The sequence below is a fragment of the Neopelma chrysocephalum genome, unplaced genomic scaffold (assembly GCF_003984885.1).
Source record: "Neopelma chrysocephalum unplaced genomic scaffold, ASM398488v2 Primary Assembly neopelma1_88, whole genome shotgun sequence".
Taxonomy (NCBI): Eukaryota; Metazoa; Chordata; class Aves; order Passeriformes; family Pipridae; genus Neopelma; species Neopelma chrysocephalum.
The window spans coordinates 1,199,037-1,225,381 of NW_020897750.1; the positions used below are offsets into that span (position 1 = coordinate 1,199,037).

The window sequence follows — 26,345 nt, forward strand, 5'->3', positions numbered from 1 at the left end:
GTGCTTATACTTCAAAAATTAGAACATATGAGAAAATTAATTAATTTTTGAAGCTTTAATACTAACTGTGATTTCATCTCTATAACTGTTTTGGTAAGAGGAATGTAATACACTCAAATGTAAAATAAAAAAGCTTGTAACTATGAAAAAAGAGAATAAATAGCATTCCAGGCATGAAAGGAATAGTGAAAAGAGCGTGTCATTCTTGATGCTGCTTTAAATGCAAGGTCATAGCTGTAAAAATAAAAACACAAAGTTCTGAGCAGTGCACAGTATAAGTTAGGAAGTGTTTTTCCACTACTTTGTTAGAAAGATCTAGTTATTTAATTATATGCACATCATCTCCTGATAATATGAATAAATCTTTTACATGTTAAATATCCCCCAATCCTGAAATGAACTTTTATAGCAGTGATCTGTCTCTCCTGAGCCTCACTGTGTTACCTCACAACCATCCTTTCCAGGTTTGTTTCAATTTTGTTGTGGTTACAAGAACGAATGTGGGTTGAGCTTTAGTGTGTTGGAGAGCAGTTTCTGAATTTGTAATTAGCAAATGTGATTAAAGATAGTCTCGGATGGCTAACGCAGATTTGCAACTAGATTTGCTAGGAATAACGTATTATTATCCTTAAAAATAGGGGAGGATGCTCAGAAAAAGACATACAGGTCTCAGCTCACACATTTGTGAGGATGATACAGCACGTGCAGTCCATGGAAGTTTGCTCTGAGATAAGCACCTAGAAATGGCAGACTGGCCTTCTGTAGGGCAGTGGCCATGAAACCTGCTCAGGGACCGTACGGAATAAATGGTGTGATGGAGCTCCATATGCTTTTGACACAGAAGGGATAGTAAACCATCTTTTGGGGCGAGATTTTGTGTTGAGACACTGAACAAATTCATGGCGATATTCCCTAGATAGAGAGGGCTGCCTGCTGGCAACAGATACAGGAGTTCAATGTGTAAACTCTGATAAGGATGATGTGTAATTTGTGTTACAGTTTGACTGTTAATTGTATATAAGGCAGCAGCCTTTACAGATCTTTCACTGAGAGCCCTTAATTGGGAAAAGTAAATCCATGTCAATAAGAGTATATCCTTTAAGAAGAAGGAAGGTAACTTTTTTTGAATGAAGCGTACAAGGTGCTTTTGGTGTTGAGTACTTCCTTTTAGTATTGTGAAATTAGGCTGACAGTCTCAGTTGGTTTTTTCATAAAACAAGAGGTTTTTTCCCAATATAACATGTAAAACATCGCTCTCATCTACTATGTGCCTTTTCTTTAATAGTTACGTGTGTTGAAGTGTAATTACAATTAACAGCTACCACAAAATCTGTCTACTGGGGGGTACAACCAAAATATTTGAATAATTAAGATTTTGGAAATAGTCATGACTTTTTGGCAAATTACAGTCATATCCATTTGTTGCAGACAGGAAACTATAATGAATTTTTTGTTAAAAAAGTAGCTTTGCACCTAAAGATGATCTAGAATGAAATCGTGGATGCTATTTGCTTATAACATTAGAGAAGTTACCTACTTTGGCAGATGTAAGCATTTTGTAAAAAACAGACATTCCAGAGGCACTTGAATTTGCCACTTATATTCTTTCTGTCACCCAAGAGCACAACTGTGTTAGAGTACAAATTTTATTATATTAGAATTTGTCCAGTTGGGGGTATTTTTTATCCCAAAGTTGTGTAATCTTTTCAGTTGAAAGTTTCTTGGAAATTATTATGAAGTTATATCCAAGCAAAACTAATTAGCTGAGTTCTTTCTCCTGCAATGTGTTCCTATAACTAGCAGAGAGAAACTATGCTGGAAAACACCTGCACAGTTGCAATGACAAGATATTTTCAGAGGCACAAAAGCATGTAGTGGTTCCCGAAACTGAGAGGAGATTTCCACTACCAATTTAATGCAAATGGCATCTGACACAGAAAGAATCATTGGACCCAGTTTGTGGCTCCTTAGTCCTTTCTCCCAACATCCTGGGCTGCACCAAAAAAGTTGTTACCAGCAGGTTTAGGGAAGTGATTCTCCCTTTCTACTCTGCCCTTCTGAGACTCCACCTGGAGTACTGTGTACAGGTCTGGAGTCCTCAGCACGAGAAGGATGTGAACTTTCCAGAGGAGGGCCATGACGATGATGGGAGAGATGGAACACCTCTCCTACAAAGGCTGAGAGTGGGGGCTGTTTAGTCTGGAGAACAAAAGGCTCCAGGGAGACCTTAGACCATCTTCCAGTATCTAAAGGGGGCTTATAAAAAAAGGGGGGGGGGCACCGTTTTACACTGGCAGATAGTCATAGGATAAGGGGGACCAGTTTAAACTAAAAGAGGAGAGCTTAGATTAGGTATCAGAAAGAAAGTCTTTACTCAGAGGGTACTGAAGCACTGGAACAGGTTGCCTAGAGAAGTTGTGGGTGCCCCATCCCTAAAAGTGTTCAAGGCAAGGTTGGACAGGGCCCTCAGCAACCTGATCTCGTGGGTGACATCCTTGCCAACTGTGGGGTTGGAAGTAAATGATCTTTAATCACAGAATTACAGAATCATTTAGGTTGGAAGAGACCTCCAAGATCATCGAGTCCAACCTTTGACCACCTTTTCAACTAGACCATAGCACCAAGTGCCACATCCATGAAGGTCCCTTCCAACCAAAGGCGTTCAGTGATTTACCTGATGAGTCAAGTTAGGGAACTGACCTGACAGGAAGCTACCCTTTTTTCCCTGGATTTTTACAAGGGCAATTCCCTGAGCCAACTACCTCTGGGTCCATGGGATCATAAGTGACAGGAGAAAGAAGACAGCAGGACCGTACAGTTTGGAGCAGGCCAGACCATCCTAGTGGCTACCAGCAGCTGTGGAGCCATAGCCATAAACTCCAACCTTAGTCAAATATTGACTGGTGAATTAGGATTTTAATCGAGATCCTTTAAATTGATTGGAAACACATGGTTGTGATAAGAATCATGGAAGTGGAGAGTTCAACCTTTTCGGACTTAATTTACCTTGTTATCAAGAACACTGTCCTTGGAGGAGAAAGTATCTGGTGTTAAAATAGTGTAAGGATATAGCAGTTAAGTCTTGTCACCTACCACTGATTTCTACTGTTGTTTTAATATAATATTTTCATGGGTTTTGTTAAAAATACAAATATCTATATCTTATTTTGAGAGTGAGCCTAATTACTCTTTTGGCAGTTTGACATCCTTCTGTATATGTTGGATGCAACATCATTTACACTGTCTCTGGATTGCTTTTCAAACACAGATCTGAAAGCCAAAGATTCCCACTCCAGGGAATATAAGTGCACTGCTATCTGAAGTTGTGTGTCCTTATGTAGAAGTCAGTTGTTACTTCTAACATTATGCTGAAATGTTAAAGCTGCTCCATCCCACGTTCCTGGGCAAAAGTTGTGGCTTCTAGTATTTCCCACCCTGCTCCTTGTGGTGCTCATAGGACAAATAATCAGATATTACAGGTATGACACTTTCCCTTTGAGAAAGGGAAGTCATGAATGTTAAATTGTTACTGACTCCATGTTAACATCCAGAACTTCATTCTTGTAACCCTAGTGAAGAGTTACATGATCTGTGTGGCTGCAGGTACAGCAGTGCTTTTTAGAAACTGCTATTACATGTAAAAACTTTTCTGTTATATCTTTGTATCTCTTGCATTTAAGCTACCCACTGCAGAAGTGCTTTTCCCTCCCTGTGGAAAGTGTTCTAGACAGATAATACTTGGAAAGTAAGAGTTAGCTTTTACTTTTTTAAAATGATGGCTTTTTTTTTTTTAACTTTCAGATTTTCATTTTTAATTATTTTCAGGTTTTATGTTCCTGTCTTCTGGACCCTCCTTGGCCCTGCACTTTGAACCTAGACATAACTAGTTAGTACTGCTAGAAAATGCTTACAGGAGCCCTTATTAAAGGATTTAAAAGACGTACGTAAAATACTAGATAGGTTCATTTCTTTCCTTGGCCTGTGATTTTTGCTTCTTAGCATTATGGAGTTGAGAAATCAGCATAAGAGCATTATCATTCATTTAAAAACTAGAGTTGGATTTTTTTCTATTTGCTTTCAAAGAGATTCCAGTGTTAATTTTCTGAACTGTTTGCAAAGCTGTGTAATATTTTGATTTATTTTGTTTGGTTTATATTATATTTTTGCCAAGTGACGTTGCTCATAAAATGCAAAATCATACAGTGTGATGTCTTTGTAAATTCTCTTGGCATATTCAATCCGAATTACTTTAAACAACTCTATCTGATTGCCATTTTCAAAAAGACCTGAATGATCACTAAACTGAATTCCAACAATATACACAGGTTTGCTGGAAAGAAGAGTAGATAAAGCATATACTTACATTTCTTTCATAATAAATGGTTTCCCTATACAATTTGCAAATAGCGATTATAATTTCATGTTAATAAGATGCAGGAAAACGTGCTGAAGGAATAGTGCTTTGCTGCTTTTGTCACAGTTTGATCAAACTGATTTTGTCAGCACTGGAGCATAACCCTTGCCACATCAGTTTGAGTGCTCATTAGGCAACCGATTTGTCTGAATCCTCATTAAATTGATTAACTCATTTACTTATGGATGATGACATGTTATGTGGTACAGGAATGGTGGTTAGAGACTGGAATCAAGACTCATGTTGACTTGCTTAGTATTCAGTTGTTCATTTATTTCTGCAATAAATTGCTTCATTCAAGTACTACACCAACAGTGATTTACATTTTGCAAAAGCGTGGCATCAGCTGAAGGGTTGAACTTACATTGTGTAAACTTGCACCTCTGTCAGTAAACCACAGACAGCAATTGAGAAGCTTCTTAGGTGTATAGATGCTCTAATTCCCTGTTTATTTCACTTGGGTACTAGACTTTCTCATAAGAACCTAAAAGGCTCTCTTGAACATCTGTTCTAATGTAAATTAAATAACAAAAGGGAAACAAGTAGAAAACCTCTTCAGTTACACATTCAGAAAAGGAAGATGTTATTAAGTGAGGATACTTAAAGCAGTTTTCTGAAAGACAGCTTACACAAAAGTTATCAAAACGTAAAAAAACAAATCAGTTGATGATTAGGATGAAATTCTAAGTGTGCACAGTTTAGAAATTTGTATTTTTACAATTGATATGGTTCTAATATTTTAAAGTGCTACCTGAATGTGCTAACTGTGTGCAGATCATGCTGAAATTTGAGTTTTGGATGCCAACTACAGTTTTGATGTTCATACGTGAAACTAGAAAGTTTAAGCATGCAGATTTTAGCAAATAATAAATATTTTTTGTCAAGCTCAGTGACTCTGCAATGAGTGGATGACAAGCATAATAACTTATTCATGTATTTTTGAGTTGAGATTAAATGCAACTTGGGATAGCTCAAAAACAATTGGAGTACTTCAAACTTTGTGAAGATGAAGAAACTGGAATTATTGATTTATTTGTTTTATTATTTATTTAGGTAAGAATTGAATTTGCTTATTCCAGGGCTGAATGGGTCATGAACACAAAGTGGTATGAAGATGTCCTGTGCTTTGATGAAGCAGAATGCTTTTTGTATTACTGGGGTGCAATACAAGGCTAGTCCTGGGCTGGGGGAGCATAGGAGAACCATAGTTTACAAACACAGGCCAGAGATCTTCCTCTCTAAATGGAGGACCAGAAGCAACAGATAGCTCCATATTGGCTGAACTACAAGGTAATAGGGAACAATAAATTTTCAAAGACTAAAGAAGAAATTTGCAACATGAACATGAAACCAGCAGTTCTCTATGTCAGCAAATTGCTGAAGCTTCAAGACATGGCATTAAAGGCAGTTTCTAGAGATGGTGCACAGCAGAGGTTCAAATGTTAATGAGCAGCTTCTTTTTAACACTTTTGAGAAATGGAAGAAATGGTGCATGACTGGCAATGTAACCAACCATACATAGAGACTGCTCTGACTGGAGTCAAGATTTTACTTAACCAAAGCTTTGGGAGCGTTTCTTTCAGCAATAGTACTGGCTTCAGCAGTCCTCGAGTGCCATCACATCACCTTGCTCCCCTCCCTTGCCCAGGTATTTCTGGGAAAATGTTTTGTGTGGTAGTTCTGAGTGGGGGCAATCAGGCTAAAACCATTCCAACCCCTTCACCCTGCATTATTTTCCTTCTCCCCACCCTAGGTTACTTTCTATCTGACTCACTTACAGAACTCCAGCTTTACTGCATGACTTCAAACATACTACTCTGAGAAAGGAGGGATTGGGGTAGCAGTAGGAAGTGACTGGGGATGGATAAGATGAGGTGCAACATTAGCTGGGCAGCCGCCTGCAAAAATCCTGCAGGTTGAATGGAAAGTGGTAGAGCAGGGGAGAGGAAATAGTCTTTGAATGGCTTGGGAAATAAGACAGACTTTTAATGGGCAAGAGAGTTAGAAAAAAAGGTAGACCATTGAGGGAACTGTAAAAGTGATTTTACATCTTATAAATAATTAGAGCTGTGTTTGTGCTTTGCATTAGTGTAAAAGGTAGTTATTGCTTCATGTTTTTAAATAATTTATATAATTTTTTATATATATATAATGTAACACTAACTGCTGCACATTTTTAAGGTGATAAAAATGATTGTCTCCTCAGTTCAATCTTCTTTGAATAAAGTTAGGATTTGTGATATTCTTAGGCTTCTTGTAAGGCTAACATTAAGTTTCTGTAGAATTGAGATGAGACAAAGCATGGGAAAATACCCTTCTACGGTATTAGTTGCACAATATTTGTGGTTGTATTGGTTTATTTTTATATGCATTTTTACTGAGGAACCAGTCAAACTAGTCTTGTTTCACTGAGAAAGTGAGACCAAAGTGCAGAAAATCTTGCATCCTTTCCGTAAAAGAGATTACTGTCACTGAGTTAAATAGAGCTAGAATTTCACCCATCCTTTAATTTTTTTGGAAGAAACAGCATCAACCATGTCATATTTGGGAACTTCTTTATACTAGGTAGGCTTCTTAGAAATGTCATTTATTTTAGTTATACTAAAATATGTCTGTATTTGGAATGATGGGGAGAGTTTACAGAAACAAGCTCTGTGACTCATTTCAATTAGTGTTTCTGTAGAATCATTTTTAGTAGCATAGAATATTTGCAAAGTGCGTATGGAACACAGATATTAGTCAAACAGGAAGCTGGTGATCAGAGTTAAATTACTGGGCTCTAAATTTTTCTACATCCACCTATTTTCCCTCTTCACTTGCTCTGACAGTTATAGACCGTTTCTCTAATAGGGCTTGCATTTGAAGATAAGCCTGCATGTAAACAAATTAACTTTTCTTAAATGGAGAGCCATTTCATCTGCAATAATGTACCAATTCATAAACTATCAGAAGCATATTTTAAAAAAAAAAGATAAATGACCCATTGTATAACAGTTACTATTAGGCAGACTAGATGTCCCTGTGTTCTGGGAGATAAGACTCTTGTATTATTACACCCTAATAAAATGAGTTAATGTTTTAGTATCAGAGATAAAAGGACAGTTGGATATATTTAATAACCAAACTGAGAAACACTTAATTTTAGTTGTCTGTAGCAATATAACACAAATTCCCCTGTAAAACAAATTGCACTTTTGGAATATACTTTAATGTGCATTCGACAAAGGAGAAAATGAGGTGATTGAAGTTCAATTTGTAGCATGTTATTAACCATTTCCGCTTGACTAGATGCGTAAAAGGATAATGGATGAGGGTTTTATTATTGCCTTTCTGCTAAAATGAAGTGGTGTAAAAGATAAGGTGATGAGATTAATGAACATAAGGAAAAGGCGTAATCAATCAAACTCCAACAGGGTGATGAGATGACAGGACTTAAGATTTGCAAGGATACATGTTTTAAAAAGTGAATTTTATCAACACCAACATTTTGTTTGGGTGGAATCCTGAGAAGCAAATACTTGCCAATTTTGGTTAATTTTTGGTAGGTTAAAATACTACTGTATATTTGAAGCTTCAATAATTAATGCAGCCAATTAAAGTTAAGTCTATTTTTAAATTTAAAAACCACATTAAAAAACCCCATATAGTTACTAAATGAGCAAATACAACTTTTGTTAAGAAAGAACAATATTTTATTGATCGGTTTATCAATTTTTCACTGGTGGAACATTCTTAGATGTGTCTGGATGAATTATTTTTAGTCTGTGCTACTGCCTCAAGTTTTGCATCCATGTAATTTCAGTAGCTCATTCTCATGCACTCGAGGAAAAGTGAGGAGTGCTTTCCTTGCCCTGTAATAAGTGCTCAAACATTAAACTCCACAAGTTTTCGGCTTCCAACTTCTCAAATAGAAAGTTGATTATCTTGTAGCGATAAATCTACAGAAGTTTCTAGCTATAAATGTGTTCCTCTTTGTAGAATGGGATATTTTTATATTTTAGATCTCAAATCTTCTTTCTTTTGACACATGTCTTAAAATTATTACCTACTTGAATATCTATATTGCTAATATGTTATGGAAAGAATTGATTAGAGGTACTTTTGATTTTTACTAATGCCAGATTCTTAAAATTACTTGCGAGTACTCCAGCTGCAATTACTCATAGAGAAAACTCTAAAGATAGGTCTTTTATCTTAAACTAAGTTTTTTTCTTCTTCTTTTTTGTGAAAGAACATTGAGTTCCACACCAAATCACTTAATAACTGAAAGCACCTCTGCAAAATCAATTTTTCTCATGCCTTCAGTTTCCTGCTCTTTTGAAAAACCAGGTACCTTTTACAGAATGTGGAGCTGTCTGGGAAGGGAGCACCTGTCCAGTTAGGATTTTTCCCCCACTTAAAAGATTTAAGAAGGGCTCCCACATAATTCTTTCAAATGAGGTTAATTTACTTGATAAGAGTTACCTATGAAAGTGCTGCCTTAAGTTAGTTTTGTAACATGCACAAGGAGGATAAATTGTTGTATTTTTTCAAGGAACTTAGTTCTTGGCAGCACTTTGGGCAGTGTGGATAGGATATTGCTATGAGGTTAGGTTTGTCTAAAAAGAAGCAATTTAAAATACTTTTCCCTTTTGACTTCACAATTTATGGAAAACTGGCTGGAAACTGGGGCTTTGTGAATACTCCCACATTAGACTTGATTTTTTTTTGGCTCTTAGGAGAATTTCCAGTTGTGCAAAACAGCATTGTGGGTTTGCAAGATAAATGCATAACACAGCCCAGATTACAATTCTTCACAAGAGCTAATATTTTCACATAGACTTACTGCCTTCTCTCCTCCTGTCATCTGCAGAATTCTTTGATAGACTTATTTTTTATTGGGCCCTCAGGAATAGCAAGTTTTAGATTTAATACCCCAGGGGGAATGGCAAGGCAAATCATATTGTTGGATCAATTGTTCAGCTATCCCCAGACTGCTGTCTGTGTATCTGTTACACTTGAATCACATTTTCAAGCCTTTCTTATCAATCATTTGGACTAGAAATACAGTTGAATTTTCTATTGCATTTTTGAACTGAAATTAGGGTTATGTTCTTGTTCTGTTACCCCAGAATCATAGATTTGGTTGTAGACCTCACATTAGCTATGTCCATGGCTTGCTTAATCTTGGAAAAAGGTCTTTGCTTGTAGGAATGCTTTAAAGCTGAATTGAATTTACTTTATTTTAGCATCTACTAAGATGAATATCAGCAGTTATTGTATAAAACCTCCTCTTCATGTGGCTTTTTGATCTTTACAAACATGGGGTAAGTTTTAATTGGATAAATTATTTCTTTGGGTGATCTTAAGAGATTCTTCCTTGCAGTCACAGGCCATAGCAAAACCTTGGTCACTGGCTGGTTACACTCAGTTCTTTACCTGACAAACTAATCTACTTTTACAAGATTGTAAGACAAATGTAAGAATACAGGTACAGAAGATGAGGTAAACTCATGTGGGTCTTTGTTAAAAAAAAGTGCATGTAGGAGATGTGTCCTTTTATAACTAGGAACAATTCCTCTATTTTGCTGTCAAATCTATATTCCACTTTGGTTTGCAGTAAATGAACTTGCAGTGAGTGGAGAAGTGCTTGACCAGTGAAGGGCTTGTTAGCAGAACTGTGCTATCTTCTGTCCCAGCTTCTGAGAGCAAGAGGGAAAATTTCTATAACATGAGATACTATATAGTCCTGGGCTATGGGACAGGCATCCCAAATGAGGCAAATGTATGTCATTACACAGCAGCCCTTGCAGCTGCTCCAGTTTACTCAAGGGGGATTTGGTTCCTGCAGCAGTCCAGTCTCTGCAGCACAAAGGTGGCATTAAGCCATTTTTACATTCCCATCCCTTTGCAAGCGGCACCTTCTGTGCTGTATCTCTCATGAAACATAGCACAGAATCTTTTAATGCGAACTGCTGGATTGGCAGCTCTGGAGTCTGACTTTTTTCTTTGCCTTCAAGAGGCACATCTGTTCTTCTATGTATGGGCTTGGTTCCCATTAATGAGCTGATCAGATGGAGTCTTTCTTGATGACTGGTATTCTAGCTTCCTGCCAGATGTGTGGGGGAGTTTTTGTTTTTGTTTTTTTTCTGATGAAAGGATATGAAGGTCAGCTTACAGGTCATTGATTAAAAAAAAAATAATAAAAAAAGTCGTCTTTTCTGGCACTGAAACTTATTTTTTCATTGTCCATTTGCTTTCTTCTCCTCCTCCTGCAAGATCAGATGAAAATGGCAGGCACTGGGCAACTGCCAGTGTTGCAGGTGCATTAGTTCCCTTCTTTCTCAGTTGTAGTTGCTGCTTCCACTTGCACATGTTCTGACTGGAGAGACCTTTGCTGGATACATAGAGAAGCAGCCCATGGGAGAAGTCATATCCTGAACATGGTAAAATAGGCAGGTGCAGGGCACAGCAGTGGAAATCTGACATGATTATTCTCATTTGCTGTTCAAAATAGAAATTTGAAGAGACATTTACAGCAAACATGAGCCTTATTGTTCTAAAACACAGGCTCCCTAGGGAAGTGATCACAGCATCAAGCCTGGCAGAGTTCAGAAAGTGTTTGGACAATGCTCTCAAGCACATGATGTGATTCTTGGGGATGTCCTGTGGAAGGCGAGGAGTTGGACGTCAGTGGTTCTTTTTGGTCCCTTCCAACTCAGGATATTCTATGATTCTAAAAATATTAAATGGCTAAATACCTTTAAGAGACAGCAAAACAAAGATAGATTCTACATTGTTTTCTGTGCCCTGCTTTTGAGATGCATGCTCCTGTTTCTTACCTTTCACCATACCTAATTATACTGCTATGGATATGAACTGCTGTGAGTCATTAGTCTGGCAATTTGCCTAGTTTTCTGATTATGTACTTCTTAGAGATCAACCATTATAGTCTGATAAAAATTATCCTCAAAGACTTTGCAGCACTAGGGATTTTATAAGAGAAGAGAGACCAACCAGAACTTTAAACTTAAAAAAACCCCCACAACATAGTAATACCTTCTTGTCATTAAAAAAAAAAAAAAGTCTCGATTCCTTTTCAGAATCTCTCTGGTACTTCCATCTTTTGAACACAGCTTTTTAGGAGTTGTTTTGAAATCCTTCTTTTTTCAGTTGCAATAGCGTTACAACATCATGACATCGTTTTGAGCCACTAGTAAAAAAAAATAAGATGAGCAAAGCACAACAGCATGATCTGTTCAAAATTGGAAAGGAACAAATTCCTCTGCTGTAATTTTGTTACAAGTTTGTCAAATGTTAGAAGATGCTTCTGATATACAAGCAAAAAAAAATTTTTTTCTCAGAGTTATGAAAGAAGACTCAACTCTGATGGTGTAGGAGAGAATAAGAACACAATAATTCCCACAAATCAGTTTTGATTGTCTGAAAACCAGGCTGAGTGAAAACTCAGACTGATCTCAACATGAGTGATTAATCATAGATGATGAGGCCACATCCCTACAATTTGCTTTTTGTAGTTTTCCTTCAGTTGTCTTATTCAAGAAGCAAAAGGAATCTGTACCCTTCATGGTGTAAAATCTTTCCAGGAAGAAACCTGATCTTGAGACCCTGTACTGGAGGATTGAGACACAAAATGGATAAAAACATTCCTTGATGGTATTCTTAAAGATTACTTTTAACTCACTCATTTCAGAGACATTGCACCCAGACGTCTTCCTCATGAACTGCAACCAAATGTGTCCTATGTTGTCTTACTTGTATTAGGAGGCTTTCTATTTGATTATATTTTCAAAATTTGGATCATGGCCGTAATTACCACCTAAAAAACATAGCTCTGTTTTTTGCTTAATGGCAGTACCAAGTGCTTGGTATAGTAAAAACCTTTGAGGTTTATGTTTTAAAAGAGTCTTTGGTTTATAACCTCATTTCCAATAATAAAATATTTCCATAATGATCGTAATCAGAATTTGTATTTCTTTTTTTGTTGACTCACAAGGAAGACTAATTAATTGTTTTCATAAAGTGAAAATTTGAAACATCTAAAGGTTTTCCTGTTCTTTGTCTTTTAGTTTTCTTGAAGGTGAGTTAAGTAATGATATAGCAACATTTGTGCTGATACAAAGGTGTGCTGCTTGCACCAAAATAAGAGAGTTGTGAGATTTTTTTTGAAGTGGTCTAGACACCTGCTCTTCAGTTGCATAGATAAAATGATGGTAAATGGAGTTTCCCCACCTAGTTCTCCAAAATTCTGTCTCACATAGGGTGATGAGCATGGAATGCACCACTGCATCCTTTGTTACTACAGAGTCTTAATACTAATTATTTCAGCATTTTTGATGTAGATTTCACAACCAGCTTCTTTTGACAGCTTCTACACAGTGAGAAATCATTTCATGGAATTTTACTCACTGATGTTTAAGCTCTCTTCTTGAACTTTTGCAGGCAATCTTGTTTTTGCAGTGTGTACAAAATGTAATCAAAATGAGCTTTTTTAGTATTTGCACCGTCTCTGTTTAACTGATGAAATTCATTTACACATAAAATCATGAAGTTGTATGAAGCAATGCAGTTCTCAAAGACTATTCTGAATTATTTCTATATGATTGAAAGATTCTTATTTATGATTTATTGTCTGTATCATTTTACATACTAGGTATATGCAGTCTGTAGGTATGAGCATCAGTGCTATAGTAAGGAGCATAAACAGGTAACCCTGATAGAGGAAGAATTGTTGCTGTTCTTTATCATGTGTAGCAATTATAAACACTGTGATCAGTAAATTAAAGTTGTAGTGATAAACTTTGAGGTTAATGCATGTACTGTTTTCTTGATGATCTTCATATGATCTAAATGCCGTGTGTGGTGGGTTTGGGGTTTTTTGCAACACTGTTTTGCAAAATCGCATTGCAAGTGTATTATCAATAAAATAAAATTGACTGAGGCAACTGAAAAGAGGATGATTGGCCAGAGAGCTGCCTGTCTAAAATACCACATCAAAAAACTTGTTCTTTGCTGTTTACCCGGCCTGATCTCAAGTTAGTGGTAGAACCTGAGGACAGACACAAAAACTGAAATAATCAGCATTTCAGAAGGCGTAAGAGGAATATTTGTAAGTTGTTACAGTTCATTTTTGATGAAAAACTGTCCCAGATGATGTAAACATCTGTATGAGCCTTTTGTATCTACCTCTTGATGAGCAGATCCAACTAACTCTTAAATCTGAATATAACAGGCTCACTAAATCAAGACATCAGTCAACTTCAAAAGAATCTGTGAATTCTTGCAATTCTGACTCCTTTTTGTCATAAATGAGCCTGCTGTTGTATTTTCCAAAGAAAGGAATAACTTTACACCCTTAATCTTGTAGGGCTTGGACAGTCACCCAAATCTATATTAATTTTCTTCTTTTTGCACTTCAGCTATCTAGGCTGCATAATTTATCTTGCACACCTTTCTTTAGCAATCAGATCTTCTTGTTCTTTGGGTTGATTAAATGCTGTCTGATAGTGGTAAAGAACTCCTGCTCTCTAAGAGTCAGCAGGGCTAATCAAAATAAAAAAAATTGTTTATGAGATACTGGATCCAGTAGAAGAGAGTAAGATAGCTGGTACTAAATTTGCTAACAGATTTATTAGTCTGCATGAGGTGTTTAGAACCACACAGTCAAATCAGAAAAGTTTAGAATACAAGTTCCCCTGGCAATTTTTTTTCCAAGTTACATGGTGATAATCAGGGAGAAGGTTACCTGTAGTTTGTAGAAGACCTCTTTCAGAAAATCTACATTGCATGCTTTTTTTTACTTTGAAATATAGCTTTAAGGCAGGATAAAGGGAAAATATATAGTTGTGCATTCCTCTGTGTTAATAATCTGGGAAGTATTTTCATGTCATCACATAGGTACTGATCTGTGGTCTGTGACAGTTTGACTTTTTTTATTTCCAAACACATGGTGTTTTTATTTGTATATTGTGTATATAGAAATTATTTCAAAACTGAATAGATCTAGAAAGAAAACTAAATCCTGACTAAAGATTAAACTATTTACAGGTCCAAAGGCCTTAAGGTATTTGAGGCTAATATGAAAGGTATACTGTGAAATAGGAATTTCAGTTTGTGGTAAATCTGTCTGTCCCCAGCAGCTTCAGATAAAATAATTTTATCCTTCTAGAGCACATCAATTTGCTAGTCGGTGGTTCATGTATCAAAGAGCATTCTGTGAAAATATCAATATCATTGGTTAATATAAATGAAATTAATTTTTAAAGCTGGGCTAAAGGTTGACATCTGAAAAATTGCATTACTTTGCAGAAGAGAAATTTCTGTCTTCCAGTGAAATTTCAGGTCATAAGGGCAAGTAATTTTCACAATCTTCAATGGGAACCAGTGAAATATGAACTTCATTGTCACCTAGCCCCAAAGCGATAAGATAAAATGAGCTGATACATCATTTGCTGTGGTTTTATCATCTCCTTCAGTAATTGGAAGAGAAAACATGAGTCCTTTACCACCCCCCTCCCCAATCCCTTCACCACCCACACCCAGGCATAAGCCATTTTGCTCTGATCGATACAAAGGTCACAGAGTATTTATTTATTTATTTATTTATTTTATGCTGGGTAAAACTGTCTAGTGGAACATTAAAGTAATGAATATGTTTAATTGAGTTTGTCACCCATGAAAATGCTGAACAGGATTGTGTAGCAGACTGTGCATGCTCACTGGAGGGACTGGATTCCTACTGTTTGCCTGTGGATTTCAGTGACTGATCGAGTAAATATCTGAGATTTAAAACAAACATCTTGTTTGTTGTTTCTTTGAGAAGTCTAAAATAAATGATAAATATTTTTTTAAGAGCATGTTGGTATTTAAGGTGATTATTAGTTCAGTTGTACTTGGACATACTTGAACAAAGAGCAGAGTAAGACCCTTTCACTGTGAATCCTGCAGGCAGGAACTAAATAGTACCTGAACAGTAGAATCCAAGGCTCCTCAGTTGCAAGGATGAGAATATGGTGGAAATCCAGGTTGCTTGCTAACTGAGAGGTTTTATAACCTCTGAGTGCTGTAATTCTGCCTTCCTGACAAAAATGCCCCCAAAAGACAGGAAATGCTGCTAGAAGAATATATTTATGAATTTTATCTCTCAACTACCATCAAATTAAAATGTAAATTAAATGCTTTATTTTTTATTTGGTGCTTCATTGTTTGTTTTTTTTTTCTCATTGTCTTACATCATAACTTTTGTTTGAAATTATACAGATGTGCAACAGCTTTTTAAATAAGCTATTTAGTTTTTATTTTACTTGTGGCAGTTAAATTGGCTGGCACATTAAAGCAATATAATTATTCAATTACTGTTTCAGTTCTATGACCCATTTGCAGACTTAATTACTTCTAGCCTATTCACATTTTCAAGATCAATAGTACTTTTCTCTAAAATAAAATAAAATAAAATATATGATAGCTAATTGCCTTGCTTAAAAGGTAAAGCAAAATATTCATTTAGTCTTCAGTGAAATATTACTTTTCTAATTCAGAAAGCAGCTGTAGTGATGGTATCTTTTAACTATTGCATGAAATCTTTTACAATAGACATTGTTTATGATCAACCTTCAGGGAGAGTTTTGAAGAAAAGGTAGGTGGTGGGACATTTGTTTTACAAACTGTAAAATGACAGAATAGCTTCTATGGGATCATTTTAATGTGGGGAAAGTAGCTGATATATAACTGTAGATCGTGAGGAGTTATTTATGTATGATCTTAATTTGTGATCAGCACTGTGCTACCTGAGCTTTCATGCAGCTCTGATTTCAAAATCTCCTGCAAGTGGAAATCGAAGCTGGCTATTCTTTACCTGCTGGTTTCTTGGGGAGTTTCTTCCAGCTGTGTAGTGTCAGGGCCTGCAGCATGAATATGAGCACTGATTACAGCTTTAGACCTTCATTTCTAATACTTGAAGTAACGAAGGGACTTCATGCAAAGGTGAAAGTAATTTTGTATCTTTAGGAGTGTTGTCATGACATCTGTTCATCTGGTTTTGCCAAAGTCTAATCACGGAACAGTTTGTCTGATGAGATTTTTTGGACCGTAGAACTTTACAATTGGCTCATTTGTTTATGTGTTTTTAAATGAAATGTTAAACTATATAAATTGTCTTGAGTCCTGTAAAGTGTGGTCTCTTTTGAAACAAATGAAATGTGCAGTAGATTAAACTTCAATCTGATGAGTTGAATCAACTGAAATTCTAGTAATACTTCATGTGGAGGCAGTACTACTTGTGCAGATTAAATTAGATTGTGCACCCTGACTAATCTCTGCTCCACAAGTTATTCCAAAACTGGTGGTGACAAAAGGCAGAAATTAGTTGATTTTGAACTCAACATATTGTACAATAATATGAAGATGATTTTGAACTCAACATTGTACAATAATATGAAGACGATAGTTGTTCTTAAATTCTGAAGTAAGAGTTCTTAGTTGTGTGGCTTATGGGTGAAAACAGGCAAATACAAAAATAGTTTTTGGCAATTGTAATTCTGATATTGGCTATGATAACAATAATTAAAAAGAAAAAAATTCCCTTTTGCCAGAATAAAAATGCTGAATTTAATTTGAAGAGCAAGTCCATTTCTGCAACTAGGAGGTTCTGTTACAAAAATCAGATATTTGTTAGGGAAGAAAAGGTTGTATTGGATTTTCATAAGGAATACTTAGTAATGCACATGAAAGAAATGTGTTTGTCTTCTGGACCTTTCATCTACTATAGGTGGTGTGATGAGCAGGGAGCAGGGGCAATGCTGCAGTTTCCATGGCAACTGGTTCATTGGCGGGCTAGACCTCTGTCTAGGGTGCTGTCAGTGTGCCTGGAGTTTCAGAGAACAGTGTCCCAAAGAAGGTCTGCTTCCACCTAATCCAGTTTTAATTGAACTCCAGAGACTTTGAAGTGAAGCTGCAGACCAGGCAGACACCACTCCAACTTGAAATGAAGGCCTTGCTCAGCCCGGCCTCAGCTGCTTCTCTTTCCTGATAACTTCTGTTAATGAGCAGTTCGGAGAATTATTATAGCGGTGGCTGGTAGTGTTTCTGCAGTGCAGTTCCAGTTTCTGCTGTAAATCCTATTATACTGAATTCAATAACTTCACACTGGCTGTACAAGGTGCACAGTGCAAACCATCTCTGCTGTTTTTGAGTCGGTGCTTTTCCTTCCAATTTTGAGGAAGTTGCATGCAGCAAGCCTGGGGTCATGTGCAGGGTTCCCGCTCTCACAAAAAACACTTCACAGGGTAAAAGTGATAATTATTCAACTTGCTGATATTACTCACAGTATCCACATAGTAAGTGTTTGAATTTGCCATGTGCAGGCTGATAGCGACAAGCAGGCTGTTGTATTTAAATAGTTACTACAGAAAAGCAGAGGTTATCACACTGCTGTCTGCATCAAAAAAACCCCAATCACTGAAATTATAAGCTCCAGTTTCAAGATCGTAAGAGGGATAAATACCAGCACTAAGAGATTTTTATACACAAGCACTGCAACTTTGTCTCCTTTGTTACCTCTTTTGATGTTGTGCACTTAAAGGATATTTATATGCATGTGACAAAAGCCAACCACGGTGGTTCTGAATAGCACCATAGAATTATACAAATCTGCCAATTAGTGTGGATGGGTTATGGATGTGGTATGGAAAGTGTCAGCGTGGCCCAAGTCTGTTCCCCGGTTCCAGAAATGTTTAGCAACTATTGACAATCTCTGGTCCTTTTATCACATTTCTAGAATTTTGTACTGGAATAATTATTTGGTTTTTTCCTTCTCTTTCTGCGTGTGTGTGCTTGGGAGAGAAGTTGACTGTGGCACTTGTATTGAGGTGAAGATGAGAGATTAAGTTAAAAAGAAAGAAGATGTGGGAGATGATTTGCTTTGTATGTTCTGATCTTCTGGGCTATCTGCTTTTGTTTTGCCAGAATTGTTTGCTTTTAATTCACAAACGTGGTACTGTACTTTATACTGTATTGTGTAGAGCTTTTATAATGGTGCCTCTGCTTTCTGTGCTACAAAAATGCAGGTTTTATTTGTGACTATATGCTACATGTGAGGCAAAATCCTCCTTTGTTAAAAATCTGTAAACAAAGATTGGTTTCATTAACAGGCTTTGTTATGTTAAGTGCTTGAATTTCACTTTTTCTTTTTTGTACACAATTTATTGCTCAAGTGAAATTGTGGTGAGAGTGATGTTAACAAGGATTGTTTCCGAGTCTCTTTTTCTGTGATGGGTTTCTGTTAAGTGCTTTTGTGTTTGCTAAAATTGACAAATCTCATAATTTCATTCGCTTATGGTTTGTTAATCTGAGGTAGAGAAGTGTCCAGTCTCTCTGTCCCTTAACACTTATATAATTAAGCTTTGAAATGAAAAGGAAAAAGTGAAGCAACAAAGAAACAAAGTGGCTGAGGACTGAAAATGGGATTAGTTTGAATTGTGAAGGCAGACTAAGCATCTGTGTCTGTCAGATGGGATGACAGGAATTGTAACAAGTTACTTTGACAACCGCTTACTCCATAGAGAGATTATGCTGAGTTCATTTGCAGGTTTGTGTTTAACCTTAGCTGACAAAATGATACTTAACCTCTTATACAGCCAACCTTTCTGGTTCCAGAATTAATGAATGTTGCCTTAACGATAAAAGTAAGGAACATTTTTTTTCTTTAAAGACATTTTTTCTTGCTTATTTGTTACAGGCCTGTTATTACAAGGCTAAAGTCAGTGCAGGTACATCTAATTTTACTAGTAGTACATTTAAGAATATGTTTTAATGCTTTGCTGAAGTGCCAAACATTTAATAACATTTCTGAAACTGTGAAACTATTGTGGAAAATAGGCAGTTATCTTTAAAGGGAAAAGTACAAGCAAATTTTTAAAATATTTGACATAAATAGTTGAATTTAGGAGTACCAAAAAATCCATTATAGGTTCATAGAATGATTTGAAATTTGAGCATATTTTAATTTTGCTGCAGATTTTGCATGTAATTGGTAGGATACATGTTTGTGAGTCAAAGAGTTTCCCTTTTGCAAGGTATTACCTATATAGACAACATATTTAAAAAATTCTCTCTCTCTCTTTCTTCTAGATTCTGGCATATACAGAAGGACTCCATGGAAAATGGCTCTTTTCAGAGATTCGAGCTATCTTTTCCCGACGTTATCTTTTGCAAAATACAGCACTGGAGATATTCATGGCAAACAGAGGTATGGTGAGTTTAGAGGAATGACAAGTGTGGATTTGGGGCCACGTGTATTCTGTTTGGATGTTTAGTCACGTTTGTTTTGGTATGGATTTGTATAGACAGAAGGAGGGCTTAGATTAAATTTCTCAGTATTTAAGTTAGTATATTTTTGTAATTTGGTTTCTCCTTTCACTTTTTTTTTTTCAATGAGGAATTATGATCAAGCAAGAAAACTGTGCATTAGCAGTGCCTCACTTTCATTTATATCCACATGTTTATTTGGCGTTCTCTGAAAATTCCTGCTTAAGACATTCCCACCTCTGATCTGTTATGCATGAAGGATTTTTTGTGTCCCTTTGGAGGGTAATAGTTATTAGTTGTACACACCTAAACAACATAATGAAAGAACTTCACTACTGGATTAGACCAATGACTGATATGCCTTCATGCTTTATTTCTAGTAATAATGTCTTTCATTTAGACCCTAGTGCAACTCGAAGAAGTAAATGTGGATTTGACTTGTTTATGAAATTTTTTTTCACCCTCCCTTTCTTCAGTTTCTTTTTCAGACATGCAATGTGCTGTGACAAGTCACTCAAAACATAGTGCATTGAGACTTGGAGAGCTTTCTTCTGCCATTTTGTCCCCCTACATTTTATTTTAAACCAGCTTATATGATGTCTTTGCAGTTTAGACTAAAATTCTTCAGATATTTTTACTGTTTTAGTGCTGGTATGAAACTTTAAAAACTGTATACAAAGATACCAAAGAAAGTAACTCTTAATATAATGCTTTTAAAATGTAGGACATTGTTTTGGTAATGATATGGAACACTGTCCTGAAATCGATAAATGTTTCATAGGATAACATGTTATATGCAGTCAGTATTCTAGTAAAAAGGTTTTTATCATAGCTTAAAATGGTGTCTAATCTTGAATGTGGCTGGTAAATATCAGGCATGTATCTTGTAGAGCACTGTTGTGCGTATTGTCCAATAGAATATTAGTCATATGCATAAACATTTTCCTATTTTGTAGCCTGTAGTTGTACTCTGTGAAGTCATAAATGTCCATTTGTGATACCATAATTAGATTGTTATTTACATTTTTAGGTTGCTGCTTCACTAGTGTCATTACAATTTTTCAAAAAAAAATCAAGATAATATTTTGAAGACTGTGTCTAGAAAATACCTAAAAAGTAAATTAGTAAATGTGTGAATATAAACTTTATCAGTTCTAGACAATCAATCTGTGCATATAGATTTAACTTCTATTCAGAAAGGAAAACAAATGTAAACCTCGTAAGATTTGTAACAGTGACAACTTCTGTTGAAATTCCTGTTAGTGGTAAATAAAAGCAGTTCTTGAAATTATGAAAAAATAAATCTATAGTAACCTGAAGAAAACATGTCTAATCTTTTACCTGTTTAAACCCAAAACTTAGGGCTAAATTTTATTGTGCGAGAAAGCCTAAAATAAAAGGTGTAAAATCATGCTATACTTCAACTCTTGTGTTCACAGTGGGTGTCATGTTCAACTTCCCTGACCAAGCAACAGTAAAGAAAGTGGTTAACTGTCTACCTCGGGTCGGTATTGGTACTATCTTTGGACTGCCCCAGACCAGGTATTTTACAATCTGAGATAATTTTATCTGTCACTTCTAAGAGGTCTTTTTTCATCAAACCAGCCCACATGGTTTGAAGCTTTTACCACCCACCGGTTTACAGAACATGCACATCCTCAGCCTATCACTTCTGCATCCTATTTGCAACGTATTTGCATAATAACAACTTTTGGATTTCAGATTTTTTCTTTTTGTGATTTCTGTCTTTTTGGCAGTGATACTCAGTCATTTACCCTTCTAAAGAAAAAGAGGTTTCTTCGTGCTTGCCAACTCACTAAAATTTAAGGCTGATTGTAGGACTGATTAGCTTTTATGGCAGCATTCAAATATATTAGCTTGACTGTGACATCCCTGAACCCTCTGTGGTATTTAAACATAGATGAAAATGATTGTTCCTCATCAGAAGGATATTGTAGTGATGTGTAGAACAACATAAGCTGAACTGCATGTGAAGGAATGGTGTGCTGTGCTTGTCTTTTAGCTCTGGAGGACGCCGTTCAAATTTGACATAGTGAGAAATTAGTATTCCAACATCAGGCTGTGTGTTTGGATCCTAAACCTGAAGGATATGATTCAGTTTGCTATATCTTTTTTAGCAGAAGATGAGAGCTTGATTACCAGCCATTCTCTCAGTGAAACACAGCAGCACAGTTTAATGTTCACTGAGGGTAATGGGAATAGAGGTTTTTGAGGTATACCTCATCTCTAGTTGGATTGGCTACCTCTTGTATTCTAATGAATTATAAGTTGTTACAAGTAGATTAATCTCCAGATTTTTAGAATTAGCAGCAACCCTTATGGAGTATCTTGATCGTAGTTTCTTTAAATTTTTATTTTTAATAGATTTCTGTATGTAGAAATGGGATTAAAATAGCTGGGGATGTTTTCTGTTGTGTTTTGTAGTTTAGCTTTTTTTATCTAGTCTAGGAAAAAAATTTCTTGAATTGCAAGTATAGCCATTCTGTAAGAACTTCAGGATTTCTATTTACAGAAACAAATTACGTGTGAAAATTTTTAAATATACATTAAACTGTAGACACACTTGCTCAGAATTTCCCATCCATTTATACTGATAGATTTGTTTACAACGTAATGCAATTTATTAAAAAAAAAGTCAGTTACAGTAACTGTTTCCTTGAATAGTTTGCCAGTACCTGTAAAAATTTGTTGACTAAAACTATACATAGTTTTTTTCCCCCCCCAAATGATGGGGGTTTGGTATTTACAGATGTTTTTGTTATGAACAAAACAGTCTTGGGAATTTTATGGTAAGTTCTTCTCTGTTTGATTTATCACTCCAAGGAATGACTTTACAGTCTTCTTTCACAAACATTAGGAAATCTGGCATCAAATTCTAAAAGTCTTGAGTTATTTATGACTAACTCCCCAACACTGCCCAGAATTTAGATCTCCCGAGGATGGACTTCATAATGAAGTTCTATCATCTTATCATTGTTTTCCTTTGTTCTTGAGGGATTTAAAAACCTATCCTAAAAGATTAATTTGTTCTTATGTGAAATTTTAAGTATTGTAATTTTCTTATTTGATGGTCTTCCATCTCTCTAAATCTTTAGTAGCATATTTCTGTAATACATCAAGCTGTCATGGAGCAGCTCGATTTGCACAGCTGTAAAGGTTTCTGTTTGAAATCTTTCGAATCTTGACATATCCATCTGTCAGATATTTTAAGTCTTTTATTCTTACTAGATTATAAAACTTTAAAAATGAACTTCAAGTATCCAAGTAGCAGTTTGATCTCCAGAGAAATCTAGCACAGACCTAGTAAAAAGTATGTGTATAACTGCCATTAAAATTCAGATATGTAAAAAGGAAGACCCACCAGGTTTTCTCATTATTTTCTTACAATTTTCTTGGTTTTTCAGGCGCATTTCTTTGGCTAGTCCACGACAGATTTTCAAAGCTTCCAATATGACCCAGCGATGGCAACACCGAGAAATTTCCAACTTTGAATACCTGATGTTTCTAAACACTATAGCAGGTATTGCTAATTACTATTACTTACAAATTGTTATGATAACAGAGAAAAGGAGTTAATCGTGGCCTACTCTCAACAGATGTGGGGCACAACTTGATTTTGCTCTTTTAATGGTTTTTTCTATGTATGATTTTCTCCTGAAGAACTTGACAAAAATCTTCACTAAATTTACTTATCCATACTTATATTTGTGTTTATGCAAGACAAGAGAGGCATTCATAATGCTACACTGAAGTGCACCTCGAATATATGTCTGAAGTCAGAATGTCATAACTGTTGTGGAAGAACAGGCTCTACATAGACTGTCTGCTATTTAGGAGAGTCTCAAAAATAATAATTTCTTTATCTTTAGTATTCTAAGTTCTAATATTCATAACTACTATCCTCCCTAAATATCATAGATTCAACAAGTTCTCTGTAGGGCTGGGAAATCTCAGCTAGGGAGGAGGATATTCCTGGAGCCAAAAAATACTAATGTTACAGGATGTATGGTTGGTCTCAAAAAAGAGTGCAGCACCTGGATCATCAGTGCTGCTGTGCTAAGACACCATTCATACATTCCCAAATCCTGTATTTTTATCCTAACCACTCATTCTGTAAATGCTAACCTATATTTCATTTAACTCATCTTACTCCATTAGCTTCTAACCAGCTTGACTTCAGTTTAGTAAATGGAGGCTGATTGTTAGGTCTCATGACCTCTCTTTTATTTCTCAGCTTATTTTATTCTCTGAGCAACTTAGAAAATTTCTCCGTTTTCTGGTCTTTTCCATGGTATTGACAGTGTTGAAAGATCTGTTAATTCCCTTTCAGACTCGGCTCTTGCTAACATGATTGACACAACAAATGCCTCTGCTCGCACTAATTACGTTTTATACAAATGGTCAGTTTTGCTAGTTTCTGTAATCAGTCATTAAGTCAGAGGTGCCAGGATACTGGCAGATTTTTTACAAGTAGGGGTCGATCTCCTTGCCTCATTACTGCTAAAGCTGAATGAGGCAAATCATGACACTGTTTTCTGGGGCTCTAATGAATGATCCTTTTCAGCTTTAATATATTATTGAAATAATAAATTGAATTCCTACTTAGTTGGTGTTTGAGGTTAAAAGAAACAAAAAGATAAAGTTATAGAAAAAGGGAAGGTTGAGTTGCCCATGACAGAGAGTTAAAAAATTGAAAGAAATAAAGATAACTATCACAGTGTCACGTAAGTAGCCTTAATCCTGAATAAGAGGTAATATGCAACATAGCCAACCAATTAGGGAAAGAAAGGATCTGACTATACCATTTAAAAATTCTACAAACAAGGTTGGAAAAATGCAGAATGGTGTAAGAAAACTGGAAGAAGAAAAGCTTGGGTGGAAGTTTAGAAAATGTTTTCTGACAACTTTATAGATTGCACTGTAAAACAATATTCCCGCGGAAGAAGTTAAAACCTGTCCTTGGAGATTCTTAAGACCAGGGTGTACAAAGTCTCAAGAACCTACTGATTGAAGATGATGTGCATGAATGAGCTTCTGCAACAATATCATGAAAAGAGACAGGATCCATGTAAAAATTATAAATTTTAGAATTAGAAACCAGCCTATGTGGTGGATGTGTATGTATGGTATACATTTATCCTAATTGAATATTTTGTTATTACTGGAAGAAGGATATTATTTTCATCTTAGATGCATGAAGGTGTACACATGAACCTGCATCCAGAACAAATTTTGTGTTCTGATAAATGTTGGGGTATCCATAGATGGCCAATGAGCCAGGAGTAATTCCCCTCGAAGTGCATTCTCTAGATGAACGAATTATTAATTGAATAATTTCTCAATCTAAAATTTTACCTGCTTCATTCTGCTTTCACATATTGTATTTAATACAATATGTGAAAATATTGCTTTACTTCTTTAGTATCAACAAAAATCATTGCCCCTCCATTTTTTTAAGTGTTTCACCTTAAAGAAACAGAAGACAAGATGACAGAAACAAGGAAAGGAGAAATGCATAGGAAATGAATGGATTTAACTGTCAATCTTACTGTATGCAAAATAGTTTACAATTAAAGTGAAATGGGCTGCAATGTTTTAAATTAAATACTAGCAGTTTGTGAACTTTTTCATTATCCTTTCAGTAAAGCAAAGTAGATATTGAAATGATAAAAGGACTGAAATGAATTGCAGTTCTTTTGAAGAGCTCATAAAATTATATTGTTGCATCTTTAGAGATTGGTATTTTAGATAAATATAATTCTTTATTCACAGTGGGTGTTTGTTTGTTATTTGTCAGGTCGAACTTACAATGATTTAAATCAGTACCCTGTCTTCCCTTGGGTTATCACCAACTACGAATCAGATGAGTTGGACCTTACTCTTCCTAGCAACTTCAGGGACTTGTCAAAGGTATTTGTCATCAGATATTTTATTTATATATTTATCACAGTAGCTAGCAGTCTTGTAAATGCTTTCTGCTGTGTTTAATACATTAATGTTAAATGCACAACATAGAATCACAGACTTGGTCACATTTGAAAGGGACCACAATGGGTCAGCAGGTCCAACCTCCACCAACCTCCACCAACCATTACAGTGTTTAATTTCTGCATGCATATACTGATAATGGGGATCAGATCATGTAAAAATGAATTGTTGATGTATTAGTATTGCTTCTGATTGTATCAGCTTAATAATTGTTATTGGAAGGTGCTCCTAGTTAGAACATATACGTTACATTTCATTTCAGATTTTAATGAAATTAGGAATGCTGATGCTGCTGAAGATTAAAAATTAGCTTTTTTCTGTTTTCTCTGATGAGAATTGTGCTTTTTTTTAGTAGCAAAGCCTGTGATACCACTATATTTTAAATACTTCTAAATCCTGTATTCCAGTAAGTAGAAACTTTATTTTTTCACTTCCTCTGTGTGCCCCTTCAGGTATGCTCAAGCAGTGCTACTGTCCTTTGTCAGACAGACATTGTCAGTTTTTAACAACTTTTCCAAACAACTCCCTTCTGGCAGAGTAGCCCTGTGGGGTTTTTTTGTCAACACACCCCCTCACCCCCACACACATTCACAGAAATGATATTACACAGCCTGTTTAT

At 35.8% G+C, this 26,345-nt stretch overlaps 1 protein-coding gene across 3 annotated transcripts in view; it reads left to right on the forward strand.

Annotated features, from left to right (window-relative positions):
• LRBA (LPS responsive beige-like anchor protein) overlaps window positions 1-26,345 on the forward strand; it is a 401,639-nt gene that overhangs the window by 251,873 nt on the left and 123,421 nt on the right. For all 3 annotated transcript variants that reach the window (XM_027692706.1, XM_027692708.1, XM_027692707.1), the window contains 4 exons: window positions 19,541-19,658; window positions 21,157-21,259; window positions 23,143-23,258; window positions 25,536-25,648. In XM_027692706.1, the coding sequence (XP_027548507.1) occupies window positions 19,541-19,658; window positions 21,157-21,259; window positions 23,143-23,258; window positions 25,536-25,648 (450 nt within the window). The remainder of the gene's footprint in view (window positions 1-19,540; window positions 19,659-21,156; window positions 21,260-23,142; window positions 23,259-25,535; window positions 25,649-26,345) is intronic.